The sequence below is a fragment of the Acanthopagrus latus genome, chromosome 11 (genome assembly GCF_904848185.1).
Source record: "Acanthopagrus latus isolate v.2019 chromosome 11, fAcaLat1.1, whole genome shotgun sequence".
NCBI lineage: Eukaryota > Metazoa > Chordata > Actinopteri > Spariformes > Sparidae > Acanthopagrus > Acanthopagrus latus.
The window spans coordinates 9,987,419-10,015,106 of NC_051049.1; the positions used below are offsets into that span (position 1 = coordinate 9,987,419).

The 27,688-nt window shown below is 48.9% G+C and overlaps 1 protein-coding gene across 1 annotated transcript; it reads right to left on the bottom strand.

The window, feature by feature from the left end:
- Positions 1-118: 118 nt before the first annotated feature.
- midn (midnolin) lies at positions 119-27,688 on the bottom strand. Its single transcript, XM_037115331.1, is given in 10 exon segments — positions 119-4,261; positions 11,060-11,383; positions 11,621-11,733; positions 13,324-13,358; positions 13,392-13,564; positions 13,567-13,735; positions 22,831-22,893; positions 23,009-23,096; positions 24,778-25,006; positions 27,330-27,688. Coding segments are annotated over 10 exon segments (1,527 nt in total). The 5' UTR covers positions 27,400-27,688; the 3' UTR covers positions 119-3,998.

Sequence of the window (27,688 nt, forward strand, 5' to 3'; positions counted from 1 at the left end):
TGCCACTTATATCAGGTAACCTCATGAAATGGATTCTCACATGAAATATTAGACAGAATAGCAGCTTTCACTCAATGTTATTGAATGGGGTCAGTAATGAATACTCACAGACACAACCTGACGTACTCATTTTGTTTTTTATTTATTTATTACCTAAAAAAAGAAAATGTTCTATCACAAGTCACACTGAAATGTATTGCTTAAGAAAAAAAATATATTTATATATTTTTTTCATCTTTTTTTCAATTTTTTTTTTCATTTTTTTGTCTTTTTTTTCGTTTTTCGGAAACACTTTTTTTTCCATTGTTTCCATTATATTCCACCAAAAAACAAAAACAGTTTTTTTCGGACACGGGCATCAGCTGCTGCCGTGTCCCGACAACCTTTCTCCCCTGCTTTAAAAAAAAAGAAAAAAAAATGCACAAAGAAATACATAATTCACAGTTACCATTTTGGTTTCATAAATTAATACAGTCACACATGTGCTACACCGGTCTAGAGCTAGAACATTGTAAATTGTATTCTTGAATCCTGTTATTTTCAATAGTTGGCTACAAGAAAAAACAGGCAACTTAAATGACGTGATCAGAATTCCACCGATATACCGTTTTTTAATCCTCTCTGTAATGCTTTTGTCATCTTTTTTGTTTTTGTTTCATCTTTTTCGAGTTCAACACAGAAGTGAGGCACACACAGAGTATAGTTCATACATATACAAAAAGAAATTAAATTAAAAATTTAGGAGGGGCAGGGGATAAATTGTCCTTTTTTTAATAATGTCGTATCCAAGAAAACAGGAAGTGCATGTAGTCTGGAGTCCTCAGAGGACCTTTTTCTTATTCTTATTCTGAATCGGGGCTGTTTCGTGCCTCCTTAAGTACTGTGGTGTAAACGCCTCGAGTAACAGAAGTCACACAGATTTGTAGCTTTTTGCAGCTTTTTGGAGGGAGGACTGAGCTGAGAGGGACGTGAGGGTTTTTTTTTTTGTGTTTTTTTGTTTTTTCGGACAACAGTGACCAACAAGCATGGCAACACAATGGAGAAAGTGGGACAAAGACAGTATTTGAGGAACAACACCAACTTTTTTTTTTCGAATTGCATTCCATTCACTCAAACAAGCTTTACCCCTAAAAAAAAAAAAAAAAAAAAATCTACCACTCTGATGGCTGCGGATTTACTACGCTCCTGTTGTACCGACCAATGAAAAACAAGCTTTAAGTCTGACACTGACACAGCAAGGGCAACATTTTTAAGGCACAGAAGCCTTTGACATAATAGAGACTCCACCAGCTAAAAGCACTAAACGACAGATGCCCAGTGTCCTCAGCGATAAAAGAAAATGGTGCCTTGATGACAACAAGTTCCGACAACAATGCACACAGAAACCAAAAGAGAGAGAGAAAAAAAAAAAAAAAAACGAAATGAAGAAAACATTCCCGCCCCCATTGTCCCCAAGTGTCTCATTTTTTTTAGTGAAAGGTAAGGCCACTTAAAAAAAAGATGAGGTTCACCAAAAAAAGGTAATCTCTCACTGCAATCTCTGGGAGTGCAATTGTGGTAGTAGGGTGGTCGATCGGTCAGACGGACAGACGGATAAAGAGGCGGACCGGACGCTTCTCTAGAGGAGGTTTTCTGACGGACAGTACTGTAAATCCGCTGGTCTGTTGGTTCCCTGCGAGAGTACGTCCACGCGAGCCCCCCCACATCGGTCGGCGTTCGGGGCCTTGGGAGGAAAAAGAGGGAGGGGGAGGTGGCTGAACAGTTTCTTAGGCTGTCTGGGTCCTTGAGAGTCACGGGGGGTAACAACAACAACAACAACAAAAAAAAAAACAGCGTTCGGGTAGTAGAGAGAGTCCGTTGCTCTTCTTGCTCATCATCTTCATTGTCACACAACAGGAATGTTCAGTGCTGAGCAAGACACGTCAAGAGTCCACACGTAACTTCATCCGTTTTGGTTTTTTTGCGTCGTAATACTTTTTTTTTTTTGTTTTTTTTTGTTTTTTTTTTAGCAGGACACCGTTGTTCGAACATCGGAAAGTTAAACAAATGACAACGAAAAAACAAAACAAAAACAAAACAAAATGTTACCAACAAAAAGCAGCATTGTTTATTTTCTTCACAAATTCATGCATGTTGTTAACCTTCATTCCCCCCCCCCAGCACCAGTTTCTTTTGTTTTTTTGTATTTTTTATTCTTCCATTGATAGAAAAAGAGATCAGTGTCGAGTCACACTTCTGCATGCAAAGAAAAGTCACTTTTCCCCTCCCTTCTCGCTTCTTTTTCATTCATTTATGTTTTTTTTCATGTTCATCTCTAGTCCCCCCGTGTGTAGCAGCGGAACTGTGAAAGGCCTAACCTGATATGTCAATGGATGCACCGGTGGAGGCACTAGATAGATAATGATGCTGGATACGGATCCCACCTCTTCTCCCTCTTTGCCAATAAAAAAATAGAGTCGTTACTATGAGGACTTGTGGTAGAAAGGTACACATCAGATGGGCCTAAAACTGTGGAGTTTTGTTTTTTTTTTAATCCTGTCTGTGATATAAAGTAGGGACCCATACTTTCAGTGCGACTGATCATCTGGATTTTGAGAAAAGTGAAGGATTATTTGGGAGAACTCAGACAGAAAAATTAATTTAAACTTAAAGTCAAACGGACAAACACCCTCATAAACCTCTTGCCAATTGTCACATTTATGTACACAACTAATACAAACCCCCACGAACGAGTCCATTCGGGGTCTGTAAGACTTGACGGTGGTCCGGATGGAACTGATCTCTCCGTATCATTTGTTTTGCGGCTAGACGACTACAATTCACGAACGAGCTGATGAATGATTGAACGGATGTTTGTCGGTAGTCCAGAGACTCGACCGAAGCCACAGAGGGCTGCTGTCTTTTGAAAACAGCAGATAGGAAGAGAAATAAAAAATATATCTGTTTTACTTTTTCCATATACATTTTAAAGATTTTAAAATCCTCTAAAGCACTTTCTGTTAATATTAATTCATTTTTGTGTATTCATTAATCGTTCCTATCGATACCCTATGTCACTGAGGTTGATATCAATACTTCCATAATCATTTTCTTTTTAAAATTCTATATCAGGCCCCACCTCCTCTTTTTTTTTTTTACTTGCACACATTGACCAGCTGTTATAAATCAAGAAAATGTGCAAATCAACAACTACTTTGAACTGTTATATGAAAACCTGAATGCTTTTGTGAACAATGCTACATATTTTTTTTGTTTACAAAATATAATATGTTTCAAAATGAAAAAGAAAAAAGAAAACGAAACAAAACAAAAAAAAAGAAAGTTTAACCACCCCGTAACAGGTTAAAAACTAGACTCTGGTCGGTGCGTTTTTGTTTTTTGTTTTTTTTGAGATCAATAAGAATGCCCGTTGGAATAATCCAGAGTTCGGCAGGTCTGCCTTTCTTGTGATTAGGAAACACTGAGGTCACTCTGGTGCTCCTGTTCGGTTAAAAAGTCCAGTGTGGATCTCTTCATTGCTGTCCAGAGTGCGCTTTGAAAAAAAAAAAAAAAAAACACAAAAAAAACAAACAAACAAAAAAATCTGTAAATACCACCACCACGCCCCACCACCCGCTGGATTCTGCTATGCTCGAGTTCGGGTACGGCCTCTGTAATCGCGCCGTAGAAAAGTCTTGTACACTGATAAGTCCAGTCTCAATCCAAGCATCAAGAGAAAGTTCTGTTGCTATTGTTGCTGTTTGTTTTTTTTCCACAAGGTCAAGTGTGAATGACAGAATGGGATTAAAGTCTACAGGGAGCCTCTTTTTTTTTCTCTCTCTCTCTCTCGTGTGACAGATGCCAGTCGCGAGGCTGACTTTGATTTCCTCTTTGCACAGTACTGCGTCACCTCCTGTCGATCCGCTCCCTCAAAATACATCTCTTAAAGTAAATCCCGAGCAAATGCTTTGCCCCCGTCTTTGAAACTCTTCAACCCCCAGCAAAGGGTTTGGATGGGTTTAGGCCATGACGAACTCGGACTTCAGGTCGGCCTTGACGTCGGGCTTCCACACTGAATCGTCAAAGTCCAGGTCCAGGGAGCCCTCGCTGGACATGCTGCTGTTGCTGTTGCTGCGCCCCGCCTTCCGGTTGGGCAGCCACTGATAAGGGGCACGCTGGTCCCGCCGGGCCTTTCTGCGCAGGCGCTTCTGCTGCATCAACAGCTGCAGGCGCTCCACCTTGCAGCGGGTTGCACGGTTCTCGGTCTGACGGATACGGTCACCTGGAACAAAAAGGAAGGGGGGGAAAAAAAGAAGAAAAAGGTGGTCAGTCGGGGTTATTTTGCCTCTGCGTGCCGATTGGTTTATTTACACTGAGCAGAATCAACACCAGCTTAAATATAAACCAGGATTGAGAAGAATGTCAATACATGTCTGTGTGCTTTTGTGTCAGTGTTTGGCAGGCGGCAGATAAAGCAACACAGCCTTGATGATAGTGCTAGCATCATTCCATTGACTCCGACACACACACACACACACACACACACACACACACACACCATGTGCACAATGTGGAATTTGCAGCTTAACCTCCCCCACTGAGCATCATTAGCCCCCTTGGTGCCATTTCATCCCCTTATCGCTGAATGGGGAGACCTTTTCAGACCTTGAATCTCCTTCAGAACCAATAGCAAGGCCAACAGTGTACGACAACGCGAGCCGGAGACGACAGACATTGTGATAGCTGCCGGTGATATCTGCACACATGACTGCAGATGACATGCCTCAGCAACTGGATGTGCTACTAAGTGCATTTCTAGCTGTTGATGTGCCTATAGGAGAATACGGTCTCGAGGGAGAGGCCCCGCGTGGCCCTGCGAATGCTCTCCAACAGTGGCCGAGTCGAGCCTAATTCAATTTATGCGTATATTCAGAGACTTGGAAGGGAAAGGAAAGCAACCGCAATCTATTAGCCAGCTCCATTAGTATCTGTCTGGGAATTAAATAATTAAATAATGGGCTAGAATGTCAATAAACCGAAGCACAGCGGCCATCTCTGCCTCGGCCTGCACACCAGAACACACACAAACACACACGTAGACACTCGGATCCGCATTCGAGCACATGATGTATTCACACAAAAAACCCGCACACAAGTGTGTGTACGCTCGTGCGCGTAGATGCACACACTCGCGAGAGCATGCACGCACACACACAGCAACGGCAGCAACAGCCGCAGTAGCTTTTAACGTGGATCGATGGCAAATTAAAAAGACCTATTGATTAAACCTTAGCTCTAGTGCAGCCATCCATCTCAGGCCCGGGACAACGCTATTGGCTTTCAATAGAAAATGCAAGCGAATGGAAATTGTAAGCGGAGAGAGAGAGACGGGGAGAGATTGGGTTTTTTTCTGCTATTTTTTTTTCTTTATTATGGCTGTAGCTTCCCACTCTCAGCTCATTGACCCGACCACCTCCACCGCCTCCCCCTTTTCTCTCTCTCTCGACCCCCCCCCCACCACCACTTCCAACCCTTTCACCCCTCACACACACATACAGAGGTCCCCACTCTCCTCCTCCTCCTCCTCCTCCTCCAGCTCTTGCCCCACATCTCCCCAGAGACAGCTAGGTGGGGCAGTGTGAAGAAGTGGACGCAGGAGGGGGGGAGGGGGCATGTGGGTTAAGGAATTCCTCCCCCAGGGGCGAGGGGGGGGTGTAGTGAGGAAAAAAAAGGACGGATGAAGAGGGTGAAGGGTAAAGGATCAGTCGTAGGTGGCAGTTTTCCGAATCGATTGCGCCCTCCTCTGCTCTTCCCCCCATCGGAATGAATTCCGGACTCTGTGTGGGCTTAATTTACCTCTTTTCCCTCATCTGCTTATCGGATCGAGCAGCGCAGAGCCTTTTTCCTTTTTTTCCAGCTATAAATATTCACCACAGTCTGGCAGTGCATACTAAAAGAACTATACTGCTGTAGAGCAGCGGCGAGAGCAAGAAAAGGATGTGGACAGTGGCACCGAGTTAACAGAAAAGACTATTTCTTCTCGTAGGCAGAGTGGGGTTTTTCCACTTCCTGCCAGTGTGTCCCGTCCTCACGCAGACGTGCATCCAGATGCAGTGTGTGCTGCGTGTGAGGGCAGCGTGTCATCTCTAGAGAACGCGGGGTGTACCAAAGGGGGGGTTCTCCTACATTAGGGCCATTGTTCCGCTGCCTCAGCTCCATGTGACATCCATATACGCCGCCTGCCGCAAGGCTTTGTTCCCCCCTCTGGTCCTCCCTCTTCCCCCTTTTCTCCACCGCTCTTACGAGCCAACAGTGAAGAACCGCCCCTCGGCTGTGTGGAAATATGGCTGTACACAATGTAACGGCACCGAGCCAACACACGCCTGCTTGCAGAATCTGGTCGTCTGCTACGATCTCTCGGTGTCAAGACGCACATTTACGGAGGAGACTTAGCGATATATGAGAACAGATGCACACAAATGCCCACAGAGTTTAAAGGGCAGTTCGGTGGTGCTGCAGGTCTTGGCCTTTGACTTGGCAAGAGCTCTGAGAATGTGCTTGGAGCGACACCAAACTTAGTGTGTGTGTGTGTGTGTGTGTGTGTGTGGCCATTCATCAGCGTCACTACCGGAGCCCTGGGCGGCTGGGCCGGACACAGCTGGCCGCAAGGATCTCCAGACTATGTTTATGACAGTAGGGCTATTATTAGGGTTGGCTAAGAAGGACAGACTATACACAGGCACACACACACACACACACACACGCACAAACACACACATTCTCACATACACACACCCAGAAAAAACACACAGGCTGGCCTGGAGCCTGGATTGCAGGGACTACGGTTTGACCTGAGCACAGTAACCTTGGAGGACCCAGAGAGAGGTGGGTAAGAGACATATGGAATGAATGGGGGGGGGGGAGAGAGAGAGAGAGAGAGAGAGAGAGCGCGCAAGGGAGGCCCGTGTTCATGCTCAACCCTGTGTGACACAGAAAAGACAGATTAGGCAACGACCGATCTTTTCTTAGAAAAGAACGCAGGTCAAGGGCACGGAGAGGAAGCCGACGCCGGTCTCCCCCCCTTCCTCCACTCTCCCTTTTCTTTTACAAAACCACTCCCCTGCCCGCCAATCATGCCACAACTCAATCCCATGCTGCACATTTTCCCATCCCCGAACTCTCCTCTCCGAAGACACCGGCGCGGGCCCTGTAAACACACAGAGCACTGCAGAGAGAGCCGAGGGAGGAACAGACAGAGAGGGAGAAAGAGGGGTTGATCTATGAATAATCGATGCGTCAGTCAGTTTTCCTTGCCTTTCAGCCTAGCCCAGCAACACAGCAAGGACTGAGATAGGGAGCAACACGGGGAGGGTGGGAGGAGTGGGCGTGTGGAGGAGGTGGAGGAGGAGGAGGAGGAGGAGGAGGCAGAGGATGGAGGTAGAGAAAAAGAGGGAGGAGGGCTGCAGTGTGCAGGACGCACAGGGAGATTAAAGGAGCTTCTCCTTTTATTGATTGTATAAAGATTGGCCTTCATTTGCAGTTGTCTTAGTGCTGTTGTTTGTTTGTTTGCCTTGATAAGTCTTGTGATCTTGCAGAGAGAACATTGTGTTTGCTCAGCATCCAGGGAAGCAGGGGAAAGAGGCAGGGAGGGAGGGAGGGAGGGGTTGAAAGGAGAGGAAGAGAGGAAAGAAAATCACATTGCAGCAAAGTCAGGCTTGGTTTCCTCGTGTGTCACTCTTTCTCCGCTATATGGGTAACCACGCTGGCAAGGTTAATATCACGATCATTATCGCAGCATTATCTTGATAATAGCTGTATAAGTTGATCGCTGCGCCAACGGATGGATGGATCCAACACTTCCAAAACAGACCAAACACTCCACTGCTCTCTAACCAATCAAAGTCAAGCGTCTAGGAACCAGCAGCTCAGTTTCGACAGGTCAACTCACTCTCCTGTAAGCAAATCTAACCCAGAGAGAAAAAAAAACAAAAAAACAGGCAATCAAGTACATCTCCGTAAAAGATCAAACTTGGACCAACCAATCAGCCACGAACTGAAGCGACCCATCAGATCTCCGACTAATATGAGCACTCTGACAGCCAGCGAAAGGGCACCGGTGGCCCTGCAGGGACACGAGCTCTTCAATGACTTTTAAACTTCATTTGCATTCCCGCTCCCTCCCTCTCGCTCTCCTTGTCGACAATGAAAGGGCACCTGATGTGCTTGGCTGCCTTTGCTAGATAGCTCTGCGCCATGCTGTGTGGCTCGGGCGTCCGCCAAACCCCCCCCCCGTGCGCGCGTGTGTTTGTGACATCAGAGGAGTAAAGCCGAACCGGTGGATAGGGTGAGGCGCCTCGGCCAAACAGGTCAGGGCTTAAACTCAATGAGGTCTCTCTCTGTCTGCCTGCCTGCCTAACCTCCTCCTTCGGCTCGCCCGGCCCCGGCCAGCACGAAGCTAACGTGACCTGACAAACCGAAAAGTGGGGGGTGAAGGGATGCGGAAGGCACGCAAGAGAGGATGCCGGAGAAGCTTTCAGAGCTAGCTTTGCCCCTCACTGTGGTTCTGTGTTGAACTAAGGCAGCTGCAGTGGGAGTGGGACTAAAAGGCAGCCCTATAATCCCACAGCCCCCCCCCCCTCTTCTGCCCCCACAATGGCTCAGCCTGGTGCCCTGTATGCAGCCCCTGTCCCCGGCCCCTGCACAATAGGTTTGGCCGGGCAGGGGGCTGAAGGGCTGGAGGGCTTGAGGGCGGGAGGTGCCGGGGAGGTCCACACTACTCAGTAAAGGAATTTAGCTAACAATCGGCCTGCCAAAGCCATCGTGGACTAACAAATCCCAGCACTCAGCAGCGCCACAAAGCAAAAGAAACCAGGCTAGTTGCCCCGAATCTTTAACCAGCCGTGTGTGTGTGTATGTGTGTGTGGGGTGATGCTTTTTTATTTACGCTCGTCTCCTTCTCCCTCTCGCACATGAACTTGCAGTGGGAAAGGGCAAAGGCTCTCCCGAGACAGCCGAGCTATGTGACATTTTCGAGAGGCTGTCTCAACCTGGAACGCGACTGCAGCCTCGCACAAACAGGCGCTCTGGCAGACGGGCGAGCGCAGGTTACTCTCCGGCTGAATGAAAGCAGGTTTTTCTGCGAGGCGAGCGTTAAGCCGCGGTGTTAAGTCCGGTAAGTCTTCCATCAGGTGTCGGCTGATAAGGCTGCCTGAGAAGCACTTAGTCATCGGCTTCCTTCGGACACCGATGTGGAAGTGCGAGTCGTCGCGCGACGGCCTCCGTCCAACAGAGACACAGCGGCGTATTAATTGTCTCGGGCAGCCAGAGCGCCGGGCCGGGGTTACCCATTCGCGTCACTTTCTGGAAACCGTACACTGTGAGCAGGAAACAGGCTATTCTTTCACCCGTTGTTCTTTTTCACTAAATCAGTGGGCAGTTGGTGGACTGATGGACAGGATATCACCACCCGTGTGATGAATGGAGGCTTAGTGTTGTGGTTTTAACAACCCCCCCCCTTCCGCATCCTCCTCCTCCTCCTCTCACTGCTCTCTAATACACAAAGCAAATTCTTTTCAGAGCAAGCATTTCAGAACAAATCTATCTATTTGAAAAGGCCAAATGAACACAGACAATGTACTGATGCATAACACAGTCGTGGACGGAGAGGGAGGAAGACGGAGAGGTGGATTTTACAGTGAGGGGAGCACGAGTTGCTGATGGACAAGAGTCGACAATAGTGGGAGAGGAGGGGGGGTTTGTAGGTGGGGGCAGCGAGGGAAAGGTCTTCCCTGAGTTAGAAAAACAAGCCCGTGTTGTTCCAACTGTTCACTGAACACTAGTAAGGGCGCCCAGGGTGATGCGGAGGAATACTGGACATTCCCGGTCACTCTGTGTTCAGCTGCTTCAACTGAAAAACACTCCATCCTCTTCCCAACAGTAGGTCATGAAACACGGCCAGAGTGCGACAATAGAAAACGCAGGCTCTCGCTTTTCTCACACAGAAAGAGAAAACATTAAACATTAATCAGTGCGCTCCAGGACTGTCCACCCATCAGACTATGCAACAAAGTTTACCGGCCGCTCACCAAGGATGAGCTCGATTTCCTTCGCGGGGAGATAAGGAGGCAGCGGAGGACAATGCTGTTTCTCTCAGCACAGCCGGTCTAACCTTACAACACTGACTGAATGTTATCTGTCCTGGACATCTGTCTGACACTCAACATCCTGTATGTCTCAGCACGGAAAAGGGAGGGTTTTTTTTTTTCTTTTTTTTTTAAAAAGACTCCCTAAACGGTATCATCTGAACCCCAGCACCTGCCCCGGCCCAGCCCTTTGGGCACGGGTATGTTGAGGTTTGTCCGGCCCATACACGCCCCAGCTGCAGCCCTTCTCTTACGAGGGAAGGTTAAACCACCCAAAGCCTAATCTAATCTAAACATAGCCCAGCCCAGGCTTGAAGGGGTAAACCTATCTCCTTGGCACACAAAAAAACAAAGCCAGCCCTCCTGCCTGACAACTGAAGCCTGACTGAACAGGTCGGGAGAAGCTTGCAACGCATTACTAAGAAGACCCCCTCCTCCTCCTCCCCCTCCTCCTCCTCCTCCCATCACTTCCTCTTCCCCTCCACCTCAAAACCCAGGAGAGATATTTGCATGACTGTTTTTGCTCTTTAATCTGACTTATTCTGTTCTTGCAACTGTCTGTATTATAAAGATGAAAAATAAGTGCTTGAACGAGACGATGAAAAATCGTCCCAACAGAGCTGATAGCTCACCGTGATGTGTAATCGAGACAGAAAAGACAAAGACGGCGATGAATTTTTTACAGTGTCGCAATGTAAGAGCAGAGAGCTCAGTACAGTGACAGGTTTCTAGACTGCACATGCACGCACACACACTAGCACACACGCTTTCAAAGCTGTGTAAACTCCAGGAACATCTGCTTCAAGAGATGCACAATGACTTAATGTGTGTGTGTGTGTGTGTGTGTGTGTGTGTGTGTGTGTGTGTGTGTGTGTGTTTTGGTTTGTATTCATGACATGCTTGCATGAGCAGCGGGAGTGCTGTGTTCAGTCACTCACCAGGGGGTTTGCACATGCGGATCTGGCTCTGGCACTGCACCAGTGGATGAAGAGTCGGCGGAGGGCTGCTAGGGACGCTGGCGGGCACAGAGGTAGCTTTGGCAGAGAGGCCCGTCACGCCGGCAACTGGGGGCGAGGGAGGCGGCGACGGGGACGGGGAGGTGGGCGAGCCACACTGGGTCTGGTAGCGGAGCTGTGTGAGGGACGGGGGCATGCCCTGGTAGTGGCGTGTGGCGCTCAGGAGGTCGTTGAGGATCTGCAGGATGGTACCAATATCTCGTCTGGGGCGCCCGGTGCTGTCCTGGCAGTTGGGGTGCAAAGTGCCTGAGAGAAGGAGCGAGATATTGAGTTTTCAAAAAAAAAAACAGAAAAAGAAAAAGCAGGAAAGTCAAAGCATTTCAGGTCATTCCTGCACACACAGATCCCAGACACAATAGCCTGCCTTTAATTTTATGGGTATTTTCTCATAAAAGAGGGGTTTTCAGTTGGATCTCAGGCCGTGCATGGGTATTGCTTAGAGCGGCAATAAATCTTCCAAGGTCAGCCCAGAGGTCCTCTCACCTGAAAAGGTCCCTGAGAAGACTCCGGGAGCGTGGTTGACAAAACTCTCAATGATGGCGCCAGGCTTACGGGAGCGCGTTGAGGGACTGGTGCCACTGCTGGAGCTGTTGGTGCTGCAGTTAGCCTGGAGCGGAAAAACATGAAATGGTATAAGGTGACGCTTTGGGGTTTATGGAAAAGCTGCATGGAAGGAACACATCTGTACACAATCTGTACGTGCCTGCATCCCATACTGTGGTAACATATACATGACAGTCGTGCATAACTTGCTGACTGTGAAACGTTGAGGTCATGTTCTGACCCATATCCCTATATATATATATATATATATATATATATATATATATATATATATATATATATATATATATATATATATATATATATATATATATATATAGTGTATAAGGTATACTGAACTCTATGCCTGACCTTCATCTAAGCTGTAAATATTATTTGCACTATGTAAGTAAACTATGCCGGTTATACGAAACCCCAGAAAGCAGGAAGCCTGATCTTTTTAGACACGTTATAGCCCCAGAACATTTCGCTGCCTCAAACCCGAGAAAGGCCAAACGTGACAACCCAGCTCCTGCACCTTCACCTGAACTCAATCGACATCTGAAAGTGAAATCGAAAACCGAGCAAAAGGTCTCCGCGTTTGTGTGTGCGAGCCCCGCGTTCGTGTGTCGCGCATGTGAAAGCCTGATGAGGAATAGCCATTTCCGTTTTCTCAGCGCTTAAAACTGGCCTGTGTCTCTGTTTTTTTTTTTTCTTGTTGTGAATCTCTCCCACATAGTCCGATCACATCTGGTTCTTGTTCCCTTTCCATAGGCTGCAGCTCGGGGAGGCAAAGAAAGTATAAACAGCAAATTTGCTCGGTGGAGACAGGCAAGTGTGTTTGCACGTGCGTGTGTGTGTCTGCAGCTGGTTTTCAGATTCGTCCAAAGTTAAATAAATGGTTGTAATGGTTAATGATAAATGGCTGACAATGCTGAGGTTAGTGATCAGTCCTCATGTGACAAACCACCTCCAATTCATTAGATCTACCACTTTTTGAATCTCCTCATCTCACCCCCTCCCTTTTCCCCGTAGGTCTCAGCAGGCAGGATGAGGTCATACGGATGCCGTGCCCGTCCTCGTCAATGTGTGTGTTGGCCTGTTTGTATGTGTTGGGAAGCAGGCTGTGCTCCAGCGATGACTAAGTGCGCTGTGGTTTGGAAGTGAGTGCACACGCATCGCATGCAAAACCTTCTCCAGACCTGAGTAAACCACGGGTTGGCCCTCGTGCTGCTGGGATATCCCACTAATCTAATCAATTTAATTGAGGTTGATTCAGTTGTGCGTGGCACTCGGGTCAAGCGGTCGTAACCCATCTGTGCCATTGTTCATTCATGAGAGGGCTGAGTGCTTTCGATGACATCAGCTGTTTAAAAAATCCAGCTATTCGTAGCACCTTATAATGGACACAGTATTTTAGATGCATGCTCGCCTTCTCACTGAAGTTCGTGCAAAAAGACAAACAACATGGATTACTGGTAAAAAAAGAAATTGGCTTACCTCAGGGCAGAGGACTGGGGCTACAGGGCTGGCCTGGCCTGCGTCGTGGCTGGGTTGGCCTGAGGAAGGCTGGTGGTAGTGGTGGTGGTGATGATGGTGATGAGCCGGAGATCGATAGAGACCCCCAGGGATGTGGGACGGACGAGGGGAGTGGGGTTGAGGAGGAGGAGTAGGGGGGCTACAGTGAGAGGAGGAGGGCGACTGATGGTACATGGGAGGGAGCGGCTGGTGGTGTGTCGTGGGCAGGGGGAAGGCGGGGGAGCCCGGGGGAGATGGTGAGGAAGGGACCAGGTGAGGCTGGGACAAGTGGGAGCTGGGGTGACTGTGCGGGTGATGTGGGTGGTGGTGGGAGTGCGGGTGAGGGTGGGGCACACGGGGCTGCCCTGTGGGTTGTCCCATTGCGGTCTCCGTGCTGCCCCGGGTGATGACGTGTCTGTGCTGAAGCTGGGGACCGCCGGACTGCTGCGCCGCCAGCTGGAGCTGGACGAACATCATGTGATCGCCGACGCGCAGTGCCAGGGTGAGGGGGGAGCGGCCGGACAGGAAGTCACTGACCTGCAGGTAGACAAAAGAGAATCAGAGTTATTAAATGTATGTAAGGTCACAATTTAACAAAATTAAACAGTATAAGCAATATGGTAGACATGATTCATTGGATTTATGCCCTGAAAGCCAAAACGCTTCACGAAGAGGAAAGGCCCACCCTGTCCTTATTGACTTCCTTCTTTGTGAATCAACAGTCTGCACCATGGCTGGCGGTTGAAATGCACACAACAGTGCTTTGAGCTCCCCCTCTCATAGATACACACACACACACACACACACTCGCATTAGCCCATCATGCAATCAATCACTACTCTGTAACACTGGCCTGTTTACATCTGCCGGGGGCCGCTGGATGAGGAAACCTATTGGAAAACACACACAAATAGAGCCCACTTTTCGCTCGCCTCCCCACTGCCCCCTCAGCCCGCTCTTAGTCAGCAGTGTCATTCAGCTCAGAGACAGAGGCCACCCTTCTGTCTGGCCCGGGGCCTGAAAAAATCAGTCCCACGTCCAGGAAATACACCCCGCCTGCCTCTCGAAAACACAGAATGGCCGATTGTCTGCGGCGGATCTGGAAGGGCTGCCCAATTTTGGAGCTCTGGCAACAGCTAACAGGGGCCAAGTGTGGAGGCCTTCGCTGACCCACCCGTGGCCCGGATGGACGCACACAAACACACACTGGATGGCGGAGTTGTCACGACTTGGCCGGAGGATTCACACCAAACGACAAAAGTTCTCTTGTCCCCCTTTCCTGCGGGCCCGCGGTGCATCACCGCTCACTGTCTGTGCATGTGCATTTTTCAGTAGCAAGACTCGGGGGTCGGTGAGCTCAGCAGTAATGACATCTCAGGTTCTCCCCAAATAGAAGCGAGCAGAAACAAGCGCGCCCTGGCAAACACAACGTGACGTCTCTGGGTCAAAAGAGTTTCAACAACCCGCAGCCCTGTGTGCTTTCAGTCCCCAGAGAGGGGTGGAGGGTGTGGGGGGGGGGGGACAGGAAGACAGAGACAGCACCGAAAAGCTACACAAGGGGAGGAGAGAGCACAAAGAGGACGGAGGATGGAGAGAGAGAGAATGAGCACAAAGCAGAGAAAACAAGTAATAGAGGCATACATACAAAGACGGCAAAAGAGAGCAGAGGCCTCACTCCCCACAGACCCCGCAGCCTTTGGAGTGTGCTTGTGAGATGTTGGCCTGTAGTTAACCCTGTGAATCACCAGGCTCTGCCCTCCATCACTTCTCTCCCTTTTCTTCTGCCTGTTTATTTCTCTATCGACCGCTGCCTCTCTGTTGCCAGGGTGACCTTTGCACGTCGGTATTGACATGGCGCGGAAAAAGGAGGACGGAGGGAGCGGAGAGGAGAGGCAGGTGAAAGGACCAGGGACAGGGGGCTGGGTTGATCTGATGGCTGCATTTCAGCATGTAAATAATCAACGGCAAAAGCGGCTCAAATCAGCAGAGTCAACAAAAACTCAGCCTCCACTGTGTGTAAACTCGGCCGCGGATGTTTGTTGATAGTCAGGCCCACACCCACCATGATTATCCCGTTGTGGTGGAGACAATAAACTCAGCAGGGTGGGGTGTGAGGTGGGGAGGAGAAACAGGGCAGGGTGCTACCTGAGTGGGAAACTCCACATACAAAAAGTCACCTGACAGAGAAGATGTGTGTGTGTGTGAGAGTCTGTTTGAGACCTGAGGGGGAGGCGGAATCCCAAAAGGGGGTGGGAGGCCAGACAAAAGAAGAAGGTGGGGGAGGAGACGGAGGAGACGCTGACTGTGTCTATGACTGACAGCTGTCAGGAGAATGAGTCGGCAGTTTGCCAACCCACAACGCAAACACAAAAACAGACGCGCATACAATGTCAGAGGCCCGGGGGGAAAGACCATCAAACCCGGTGTTTGGTTTAAGGGTGGGAGGAAGATGGGTGGGGGGGAACACCCCTGAGAGAGGTGAGTGTCTGTTAGTCTATGGTGGTGTTCTGTATCCACATGTATCTCGACTTGTGTCAACATCCAGTCGAGACAGGTCACAGTTCACACCTGGCATCGGAACCGTCTCGGCTGGCTGCTCGTGATCAGATTTCACTTCCCTGCTCACATTCGATCTTTATCTGTGAAGCGACCGCAACTGCCGCTGAGAAGAAAAAAAAAGAGCATTTGTGCTCAGCGATAGAGCTAGAGGAGAGGACTTAAGGAAGTAAAAAAAAGTCTGACAGTGATATACCCGTGGATTTACGTACATTTTTGTTGCACTGTTTGACAGTAAACGTTGGCATTTAAATGACTTCAGTGAGCTGAAACAGCAGCTGAAGTATTAATCACACCAAAACATCTAATATGTTCCACAATTTTTAAACGTTTGGACCAGTCAGCCAGGCTAAATTCAAGTTCCCTAGTCTGAGCAGGGCCTTCTTTGTCCGGCACATGTGGGAGAAAGTGAAGGGGAAAAGTCAGACAATGACTGACAGCGGGAGAAACAAAGAGGGGACTTGATTGCCCTCGTAATGACTAGTGTGGATTACTCCAAACCGCCAAGATTGAAATTCATGTACTCCTACTGAGCTCCCAGAAACCACATGGCAGGCTTCAAATTAGCCTTGGAGGGAGGCGAGCTTTCCTACGGCCGGTCAGCAGTGGTGTGTTATGAGAAGATGGGGGTGGGGGGGTGGAGGGGCCCCGCTTTTGTCGTGTTAAGGCAGAGACGGGTAGAAACCAGCCACTCATTGTTTTCTTTTTGATGCGGCAGCGGTGGTATGCAAAGAGAGGAGGTTCTCGTGCCTGGAGAACAAGGTGTGTTCTTTGCTGGGGGATTACACTCATGCCACGCCAGAGTCTATTCAGGGTTAGTACAGGTGTTGATGAAGAGCTGCTCAGCTTAATACGCCGTCACCGCTCCCAGCTTTAACGACTGACCCCAGAGCCGGCACCAGCTACCATTTTGTTTCAGTTGTCAGGGTCCAGAAGGTGGATATTTTGTTTAGCGTGAGGTTTTGGTTGCTATGCAGCAATTGGGGGGGGGGGGGGTTGTATGATAAGGGGCAGCTAGGGGAGGAGGGGTGGAGAAAAGATGGAGGAGAAAAAAAAGAGGTGGGGGGGTGGCATGAGAGAAGGAGGAAGGATGGTGAAGGGGGGATGGGGGATGTGGGCGATGGGGGTAGGGTGTCAGATTGGTGGTGGTGGTGGGTGATGAAATATTCAGTGAGAGTGTGCCTCTGGCTCCTTCCCCTCTTTTTTTTCCCTTTCCCTTTCGACATCTCTGGCTGACAGTTTTATTTATTGGGGTCCCTGTGGTTCAAGGAACTCATTTGCAGTCGTTCTTCCTTTGCACACTAAGCGAACTAAGGGAGGGAGATAAGGAGTGAGCGAGGAAGAGCGCGGCTGAGAGGCTGAAGGGAGGGTGAGGGAGGGAGTGCGGGAGGGAGAGGGAGGGGAAGATAGAGAGAGCTGGCAGCACTGAGCTGACATTCATGAACAACTGAGCAGCTTTGTGCCAGAGAAAAGAGGATAGAGGATTGGAGGGCGGGACAGGAGGGTGGAGAGAGGGAAGCCGTGAGGAGGACGCCATCTCCCTCCAGCTACTCTGGGTTCCAGCTCACCTGTCGAAACCTCTAGGTGCGAGGTACGGTTCAAAAACACACTTATCAACCCGGCCGGATCGACCCAACCGTTTTGATCACACCGGGACACTATTGATAGCCTCTGTGCAGACACACATCGGTTAAAGATGCAATAACAGACTCTCAAAAGAGAGATGGAAAAAAAAAAAAATCAATGACTTGCATCATGCCCCAAATCCTAAAAGGCAGCCAGACGAGGGGGCCTTCAAAGGCTCTATCTGGAAGATAGGCGTCTGTAATGCTGCCTGATAAGAAACAGAGGGGGCACCAGCTGGCCATCACTGAATTTGATCGGCTGAGTGAAAAGAGAGATCAGAATGGCAAAGTTCAGGATGATCGGGTTCCAGCTAAAGCCACTCCTCGAGCTCCAACTGTGTTAGCAACTGGTTGGCCACGCCGAGCTCCAACTGTTGGTCCTCTCGCTCCCTCGAAGGCCTTTCCTACCTGCTGATTAACACCAGCCAATCGTCACTTGACAAAGAGCAGATCCCGTGCCCGGTGTGACAAATGTTTGGAAATTTGTGAGAGCAACGTCCCTTTGCATCGATAAAAGATATAACATCTCATCTGTTTGAGATTAAGTAAGTGGGTGCAGGCAAATGCAAGGAGACAAACGAGGGAAGCAAAATGGCTACCCGCGATGGCGCAAAGTAATGATCTCTGTCCGCAGGAAAACGTCCCTTTTCCTCATTATGTTTTTGCGCAACTTATCGGGCCAACCTGGCTCTTTTGACCCCTGCCTCTCCGCTACACATGCAGCATATGCCTAATTGACTTCATTAGACTTGGTGGTGGCCATCAGACGTGACATTCCTGCCCTCCATCCTCCCACACGGTAGCCCCACTAGTCACGACGCCTGCTACTTGAATCACAAAGGCTCAGTGTCACGGGGGAACGGCAAACAATGATGGTCACGACTCAGATATGGAGAAATAAGGCTGCCCTAGTCGCTGCTGGATGCACAAAAGACACTGAAGACATTAAAAATGGATGTTGGCCCGTCTACACACACACACACACACACACACACACACACACACACACACACACACGTGAGCAGATGCATATAGACAATGGGACAATGAAATCCCCTGCTAAAATCCATCTCTCTCCCTTGATTGCCCAACAACACACCTTGATTCCTTGCACCCCCTCCCCGCTGTGAGTTTAAGCATCACAAAGGGGATTACACAGGTGCAAAAAAATACTGCCTGATCAGCTCATTAATGCCATTTTCAAGGCCAGGATTTACATGTGCGGGGACTGAATGGGTCTTTAGATGAGCATTGTCTTTCATTGCATGCACAGTTTTTTCCTTTTTCCTTTTGATTTACACATCCAGCAACAATAAATTAATTTCTGTAGCTTTCATTTAGGTAACAGACAAACAAAAAAAAAGCTAATTACCATTCTAAAGAGCAAAGGCTGCCTCTCTTATAATGCATGCATACAAAAAGCCTTCATTTCAATGGCAGCGGGAAGGACAGAGGGAGCCACATGCTATAAAATAGAAAGGGGGGGGGTCTTCTTGTATTGATCAACAAACCGACTAATTTTTCAATTCCCTGCACTCCCGAATCCTCAATACAATTACTCCCCAATGATTTCCAGTAGTGCCAATCCTCCTGATTAACTAGCATCTAGATAAGGTGGACTACAGGGCGCAGTGCTGGAAAAAGAAACATATTGACCATCTGCATTGAACTGTCTTACACACAGCCATGCACGACCACTCCGGCATGCACAGGTATATATACACACACACACACACACACACACACGCACACACACTATTCTCAACCCAATCCAAATGGTGTCTATCCTCTATCCTCTTGTTATAGTTTGACTGTCCTCTGTATTTGTTCATCCGTGAGTTATCCAAGCATATGTGATCACCCTCCCCCTTATCTCAGACCTGTATGACTTGCACACACACACACACACACACACACACACACACACACACACACACACACACACACACACTTGATGTGTTACAGAGAGATTCTCACAAAACTCTCCCTTTCCTGAGGTGAGGGTGACTCCCCACGGACCGTCAGATCCTCCTAGTTTGCATCTGTCCGCTTTGAGACACAATGACAAAACTGTGCCACATCCTTCCTTGAGGAAGAGGGGGAGGAGGAGGAGGACGAGGAGGGGGAGGGGGGTAGGGCGGGTGAGGACAGGAGGTGCTTGATGGCGGCAGCGAGGAAAAGTGGAGCAGATTCGTAACAGCGTATTCCCGCCGGGACGCACGGGAATGGCAACACACACAGCCTCCTCCCAAAGCAATCTGTGTTAGTGTTCAAGGCAAAAATTTGTCAATCTGCAGCCCGCTGTGCCTCGCTCCAGCTGGGCCGGGCATTGATTTTGAAACCAGTATGCGCCGCTGTGGCTGCACTCTGCTGGGTATATCTGACGCCCATGGATGTGTGGCGAATGAAAGGGGGGGGGGTCGTGGGGCGAGAGCCAAACTTAAAGAGTGACCCCTTGATCTTTGTTGTGTGCTTGAGGGGTTCGTCAGCTGGGCAGGTTGGTGCTCGTGCTTTAAGACAGGAACAAAGAGGTGGCTGCATGGGGGGATGGGCAACGGGGGGATGGTAAGGGGTGATGCCTGCCTGCCTGGTTGGCTTTTATTCTAACATCAATGTGCATCAATGAGCAAATAGTCCCTGTGTGCTGAGAGGGACATATAATCCTTCTCTTTTTGTCAAATGCCAAGATCAATAGATGGAGAGCTGATGTCACTGCTTTCTTGTGCCCAGAAACAGCGAACACTGCTCTCATTTCCCTTTCACCGCCTGTCTTGTAAGTATACATTCATTTTACTACTACGATCAGACATTCTCTCATTCTCTGCGCGGGATCAGAAATCCTCTTAAATATATCCTTTCAATTCTGCTGTATGTGTGTGTGTGTGTGTGTGTGCCCGCACATTACTGCATATGCAAGCTGTACACACAACCTCTATTTAGCGCACAGAATGAGAAGAGAGTAGCACAGGCAACTGTGTTTTGATGGGCTGTCAGGAAGCAGTGGCTTAATGCAGCTTAGATGTCATGCGAAAAAAGTCTAGTGAGATGCCAGAGCAGGAATTAAGGCAGCCAGGATTGCCCTTCGCTAAAGACGGTCAAACCGAGGCGGCTAGCTGGACTTGCAAACCACAGCACATTTAAATTATAGGGCCCTGGGAGAGCTGTTAGGCCGAAACACGAAGAGTAGGGAGAAGGGAGGAAAAAGGGGGCAGACGGAGCGAGAGGAAAAAGAAAACCCATTTCGATAATTGCCAGGGCTCCATTTCCATAAAACATTTTTCTATCTATCGTGCTCTACAAAAGTCTGAAACGGCCCTGGGAGCTGTCATGTTCTGCTCAGTTGGTCAGTTGGCCAGCTAGTTGAGAACTTCCCGGGAATCCCGATGAAGGGGAGGACAAAAAAAGCTCCTCCGCGAATGCTCGGACACGCCGGCTTCCTAGAAAGCCAGTTAACCGGACCTTACATGACCAAAATACTGCTGGCCGGAGAGGGGTCCAGGGGTTCACACACCCGTTTCTTCTTCATTTCCCCGAGGCTATTTTTGGGTGTATGGGCATATCAGTTATCATGTCAGACACTTTTAAGAGCTAAGTGCATTGATTGATTTTTGATAGCCTCAGAGTTGTTGGTGGGGGGGGGGGGTGGTGAGAGGAAATGAGGGAAGGCTTTTGTGTTCCTATTTTCTAATCTTACTCAGATCCTTAATCTCCCTGCAATCTATATCATTCCATTCCGCTTCATGAATTATAAAGAGGAATCAATTTCTCTGGATAAAAACACACTAAAGCTGCCTTATGCCTTAACCCCCCATATTGTTCTCACCACAACCTCTGCTCCTCTTCTGTCCCCGCTGCAGGATTGCGGTTTACGTCACGATAATCATGAATGTACTGCAAGTGATTCTTGAGAAATCCATCTGACTCATAATGAATGTAAGAGCAACAGGAAGGACGGCGAGAACTCTGCTCTTCCTGCTCGTCGGTCGCATTATCGCCTGCCTCCGGTGAAAAATGCCCACTGCCACTCTGACATCCAGTAACAGACGCACGGACATTCACTCACACACACACACACACACACACACACATACACGTGCAGTCATCTGCTGTCAGGCGCCACTAGACGCACGCCGAGTTCACACACGTGTGAAGCCAGGCCATTAAAAATCACCACCATAAAAATCATAAGCCACACCGACAACATTTTTCTCCGAACGTCCACCGATAATGAAATGTGACAGCATCGTTCTGTGGACTAATTCATTGGGAAGGGAGCCGCCGCGTGACTGACACACTTAAACTTCTTACATCAGCATCCGGCATCATCCTCATCATCGTCGTGTGCCGTTTTGACATCAATGAGCAGCGCCTTCCCTGATGCACTTACGTACATCGCAGTGTTACCCAACGCAGCAAGAGGAAGTCGACGTGATACAGTCAGTCAGCTGCACGGCACCTCATACGTCACACTGTTGTCTGTGTGCACTCGGCCTTATCGCCGCTCTTCTCGCTCTCTCTGCGGCCGGCGCCGAGAACTCGTTGCCATTTTCTTTTTTTTTTCTTACACTTTACTCTCACTATTGATCATTTTTTTGGTGAGTCATGCCACGGTGACTCAAATGCATACTGTATTCGAGCGGGGCCACAGAGCCGCGTCACTGCAGGGACGGGGTGTAGAGGACCCACTCCGGCTGCGTGCGCAATGCGAGGCTTCCAGGAACCCTATGCTAAATACTGAGTGAGAAAGGCCACCATCTGATGATCCAGCGCTCTATTTATGAGTGAGTGAGACTACACTCTATCTCCATGCAGCCACAGCACACTTCCTGGAAACTTGTTTGTGCGTGCATGTGTGTGTGTCTGTGTGTGAAAGAGTGTGTCAGAGCATGAAACACAGGAGGGAGTGGGGAGAGGGAGAGAGAGAGAGAGCGAGAGAGAGAGAGAGAGAGAGTACAGAAGGTATAAACAGAAAAAAAGGTGGCAGTGAGTGTTGTGTGCTGGTCCTCTCAGCGGCTCACAAATAAGCCTTTCTTGTGCGGCGCTTCGGCCCGGCTCCCCGCAGTGACGTGCGAGAGCGCGCGCGCACACACATGCGCACGTACACACACACACTCGCAGGCTATCACAGATGTTACTAGGATACAGGAGGGTGTTGCTGCTTATTATATCCCAGCAGCTCACACTGGATGTCGAGCTCGGCTTGGCTTGTTTAAGAGGCTGAGATTAGACAGGCAAAGAGGCTTGTGGCTGCTGCAGCCTGCTCATCTCATCTCTTCTCTCCGTGTATCTGTCATATCTGGGTGTCGCTCTGTGCTCAACCAAAAAGCTACAAGCTCTCATATCCCCCCGTCAATGCACACACACACACACACACACACACACACAAAAAGCCCACGGCTCAGTTTAAGTTGGGATAGCGAGCTGGATGTTCGTAACGCTGCAGCAACTTACCTGAGTTTCTGTTAAACTCTCCAAGGCTTGCATGACTGACTGTTCTGGTCTTGATGCTTGAGACTGCAAGGAAAGAAAGAAAAAAGGGGGTAAATTGAAAGAACATCGGTACACATACAAAGTATTTGTTGTATGTATTTGGACTCCAAAGACTAAAATAAAAAACACACAGCCTTACCATTAATCCTGCTTCTACGGTTGGTACAAGTGTTAACTTGCTCCCATCAGAGATGCCTAGATCCTGGAGTTTGCCTGAACTTAGTCGCCTGCAGGGTTACAGAGAACAAGATAATTAGACAGTGCTGACAATATCTTCTCTCCTCAGACACACAAACAGCCTTCAGCCGAGGGAGGGGAGGGTTGGGGGGGCAGACAGACTTCAAAACTAGTTTGGAAAAGAGCCGTGGGTGAAAAGCTCCATGAAAGAGAAGTATTGATTGGGCTGTCATATTTCAATTTCGAGTATAGTGGAGCTTGACAACCTGCTCGCAGTTGATATCTGGCACCACTGCCACTTGCCTAAGTGGAGGTAAGTATTTTTTATTTTTTTGGGGGTGAGTTGAACAAATGGAGCACAAAAAACTCCAAGGTGCATTCAAAATCTACAATAGCTATGAGAAGGGACACACAACCATTTCTGGCGCTGAACAGCGGAGGGTGATGGCGGCTGTCCTGACAAAGTTGAGCCCTGAGATGTGTAAGCGATTTCCGAGGCTTTACTGTGCAGCGCTTGGCGCAGAGCAGCGGCGTCTTTTCTCCACAACGGGGGGGGGGGGCTGTCTTTCCTCGCCAGTCACGATGCATTAAAACTGCTCGCATCTGAAGTGTCTCACTCTCTCGCCTCCTTTCAGTTCACTGGAGGATGTTTCAGGACAGCCTGCTGTACAGGCATGACCCAGATCTCACCCCGCTGCAGCTGAACAAAGGCCCCTCAGCACTGACTTGCTGTAGGTCTACAGTTTGAGGAGCAGGAGGGGATTAAAAAAAAAGGGGGGGTGGGGGGGTTTCAGGTTTTAAAGGATGATGTGATTTATTGGGTGATTACAATGGGTGGGAGGGGAGGGACGCAGAAAAACAATGCTGACTGTTTGCATGTGCTCAAAGCGCCCCATCTTCTTTCTTTTTGCATAACCCCACCTGCATTATCATCATTCACTGAGCCCGGGTCTGATTCATATGGGAACCGCCTGATAATGTAGGCTGCGGCTGGTTTTAAATAATAAAAGGTCTTAACCATTTCCCCTCGCCCATGCTGAGCTCTCTGAGCCCCTTGAGAAGAAAAACCGGGCCAGATACCAGATACCCCCACGCCCAGACCATACACTGAAACCATTAAAAAATGAGTTACTCTGGCTGCAAGTGGAGGGAATCACCGTGTCAAAGATTATAAGTGCATGTGCATCAGCAGCAGCAGTAAATAAATCACAGGCTCCCTCAACTCTGCCTGACTTCACTCATCAATGTTTAACATGTTTGATTCCCCGCAAACATTAGGAATTCGGTCAGGCTCTCGGTATTTATAATGAAGGAGGCATGAGATCAATGCGAGTGTGCAGATCGCACCCGTCGATACCGTTCCAGTGACCGGTGCGTCCCCCCCCCGTGCGTAATTCCAATAACCGTGCGTCCTGGCGGTCAGTAGATTCCCTTGAAATGTATCGATGAGCCGAGCAGCCAAGGTTGTCTCTGACGCTCAGGAGGGCTCAGCCGCGCATAAATCCGAAGTATGAATTAAAAACAGATCACTGCAGGCCCACAAGCGGGGTGAGCGCACAGAACTCGGATTTTTTTCCTTTTTTTTTTTTTAAACTGCGGAGTAGACTAGACACTACGACTCATGGTGTCAGTGTGCGTATAGTGCAGACACAGACTCACTTCTGGAAAGGGGGTGGGGGCAAAAAAAAAATAGCACAACAATCTTAAACGTGGGGGTTTTTTTCTACTTACGTTTCTTTGTGCAGCAGAGCGAGTCTCTCTTTGGGTACTTTGAGTTTCTGCGACAGCCTCCTCTTCAGTCCCTCCACGGTCTCCTCCAGGGGCAGGGAGAGCTCGAAGCGTGTGCCGGTGGTGGAGTGGATGTACAGATTCATGGAGGGCTCAGTCGGGACGGCTTCGCAGGACGAAGCCCCGCGACTGGTGCAGCTCCGGGCGCTGGGATGCTGGTCCATCCGATAACCTGTGGTCAGAGAGGGGGAGGGGGCGAGACGAGCAGAGAGGGGTGAGGAGGAGGAGGAGGAGGAGGAGGATGGTGGGGCCGATCCGTCGCTTCGGCCGCTACCGTCCCGTGTTCTGCTCGCGAATCAAAGGCAGCATTCAGAGGGATCTTTCTCTCCGGCTGCCTCCTTTTCTCTCCGAGCCTCACAACAAAACCCCGTCCGTCTTCTCTCCGGTCGATAGCATGAGAATATTCCCCCCGAGGAAGAAAAAAAAGATCAAATCTTTTTTTCTCTCTCTCTCCCTCTTTGTTTGATCTCTTGTCTTTTGTTGCCCTTTTTTCCCCTCTCTCCGACGTGCAAAAGTCTTCCTAAATGCTACATAGATGGGCAGAAAAAGCCAGGCGGAGACGCGCGTATGTCAGCAAAAAATAAAAAAAATGTTTTAAAAAAATGTCTCGGACGCTCATGTGCGCAGGCGGTTACCTTCAAGACAAAACGACTACTGATAATACAAAAAAAAAAAAGAAAAGAAAGAAAAAGAAAGAATATAAATTCCTCTCGGTGTTTGGGAAGCTTCTGCAAGCCTCAGATGAGAACACACACGCACACACACTCACACAGCACACACACATACACACACACACCAGTCCTGGAGCTGCTGCTGCAAAGCCTCGTACGGCGGCTAGTGGCGAGAGGCTCTCCGCGGCGCGCTCGTACCCCACGGGCAGCTCCGGTGAAAATATCGACAACGTACTGTGGCACAAAAGTATCCCACTTCCACCATCGACAGAAAGTCCGCCCACAGACTAAAGAGGCGGCAGCCCGGCCAATCAGGCGAGAGCTCCTTCAGGACGGCTTCCCGGCCTCAGCCAATGGCGAGGCGAGATCCACACCCACGTGGAGGGCAGGCGAGCTGAGGCCATTCATAATAAATTACAGCATAGAGCGAAATATGTGGCATCTGACACGGAGGAGAGCTCGAACAAAGTGACGGTTTATTTACTTTTCACGATTTATTCATTTGTTTCGTTTAAGGGTGTATCGATAAGAGCCGATTCGTTTTGTTTATGTCAGTTGCCCACACACAGGAGAGACAGTTTCCATCTGCGCCAGCTGTCACATGTATCTGCATCTGTTATAGACAAAAAAAGATGCATATATGTTGTATGTCTTTATTATAAATGCCTGTGTATGCCTTAGGTCCACATGCAGGATGCATTCAGATCATCACAGTTATTGTTGTGGGTTCTGATCGGCCCCTCCTCTGTCCCCCCCCCCAGCAGCACCCACTCTGCAGCCTTTGGAGCTATTTTAAAAAGGACTTGGCATCGAGGCCGGTGGTTACGATCTTTTAAAATCAAAGTTATCAGATGGGCCGTGATGACATTAATAGTGCTGACGCCATCCTGTTTCCCCTGACCTCAGCAGCACGCAGAGAGGCCTTTAACAAGGGAGGGAGGGGGTGGTGGATCGCGAATAGTATGTAAATTACACCAGTGACACGTGTATGTGTATGTGTATGTGTGTGCGCGCATGTGTGTGGAGACATGTTGTACTGACGCGCACGGACGGCCTCACACATGTCTGGTGCTCCGCAGCGTAAAAACCAAAAGGAACTACAGATCAGAATGGGGCTTGTTTTTTTAAAAAAATCAACACGCATCTTCTGTCTCACACACACACAACTCGAGCAAAGACTGGTGGGGCTTTAACATAACACAACAAAAAGGAGATACTCGGTCGCCACCTAGCGGTCACGGAAGGGGGGGTGGCACCTTCCCATCAAAGAAAAACTTGCAAGGCGATTCATAGTTTACTTAGTTGCTCCCAACAGTAGCAGCAGCTCCCCGGTTTCGGATTCGACAGCAAAACAATTCAGTTATGAAAACGTAAAATCACACGCTTGTTTTCCACTCGAGCTCCGCGGTGACGTGATCGCGGAGGCTGTCACGGCCGCAGTGTGATCGGATCACGTTGTTATTGTTGTTCTCAGCAAAGGACTCACTGTCAGCTGCTGATTATTAATTCCACAGAGACGGCGACGTTCCCCTCGTCGTCTTTAACCAACTTTATCTCGCCCGCGGTATTTACATGGCAGGGCGGCTGGCCCAATCGCCGCGCAACACGCTGTTAATCGATCCGCGATTGACTGCTTTGTCTCCGATCGATTTCCTCCCCAGCAGCAGCAGCACCAGCAGAAGCACACAGCCGGTGTCGAAACTTATCTCTGAAAGGCTAGGAAATTGCTGACGCGTTGAGATTCATGTACTTTTTTTTTCTTTTTTTTAAAAAAACAAAACAATAACTTGGTATTAAAAGAAAATAAATAAAACGCTCACTCACCAATTATTGTGGCGAAAACTGTGAAGCCTCGCGCTGTAGCCTGTTGTCCTCCAGTCCCCAGCTTTGGCATGTACGATAAACCCACCAAGAGAGAGAGAGAGAGAGACGGCTCTGAGATTTTTTTTAAAAAAGAAAGAAAAAAAGAAAAAAAAGAATCCAAGCACTTAGATATCCACAAGGTTTTTTTTTCTTCTTCTCTGTAGGATCTCTGACGGGAACCGTTTGCGTGTCCAGCGCGCCGTGTTTTTACGCACCGGACCTTGATAAGGAGCCGCACTTATGTAAGATGGCCCGGCGCGCTCTGAGGACACCGGCGTCTTTCTCGGTAATAAGAGCGTCGCTGGGAAGGTGAGACACCT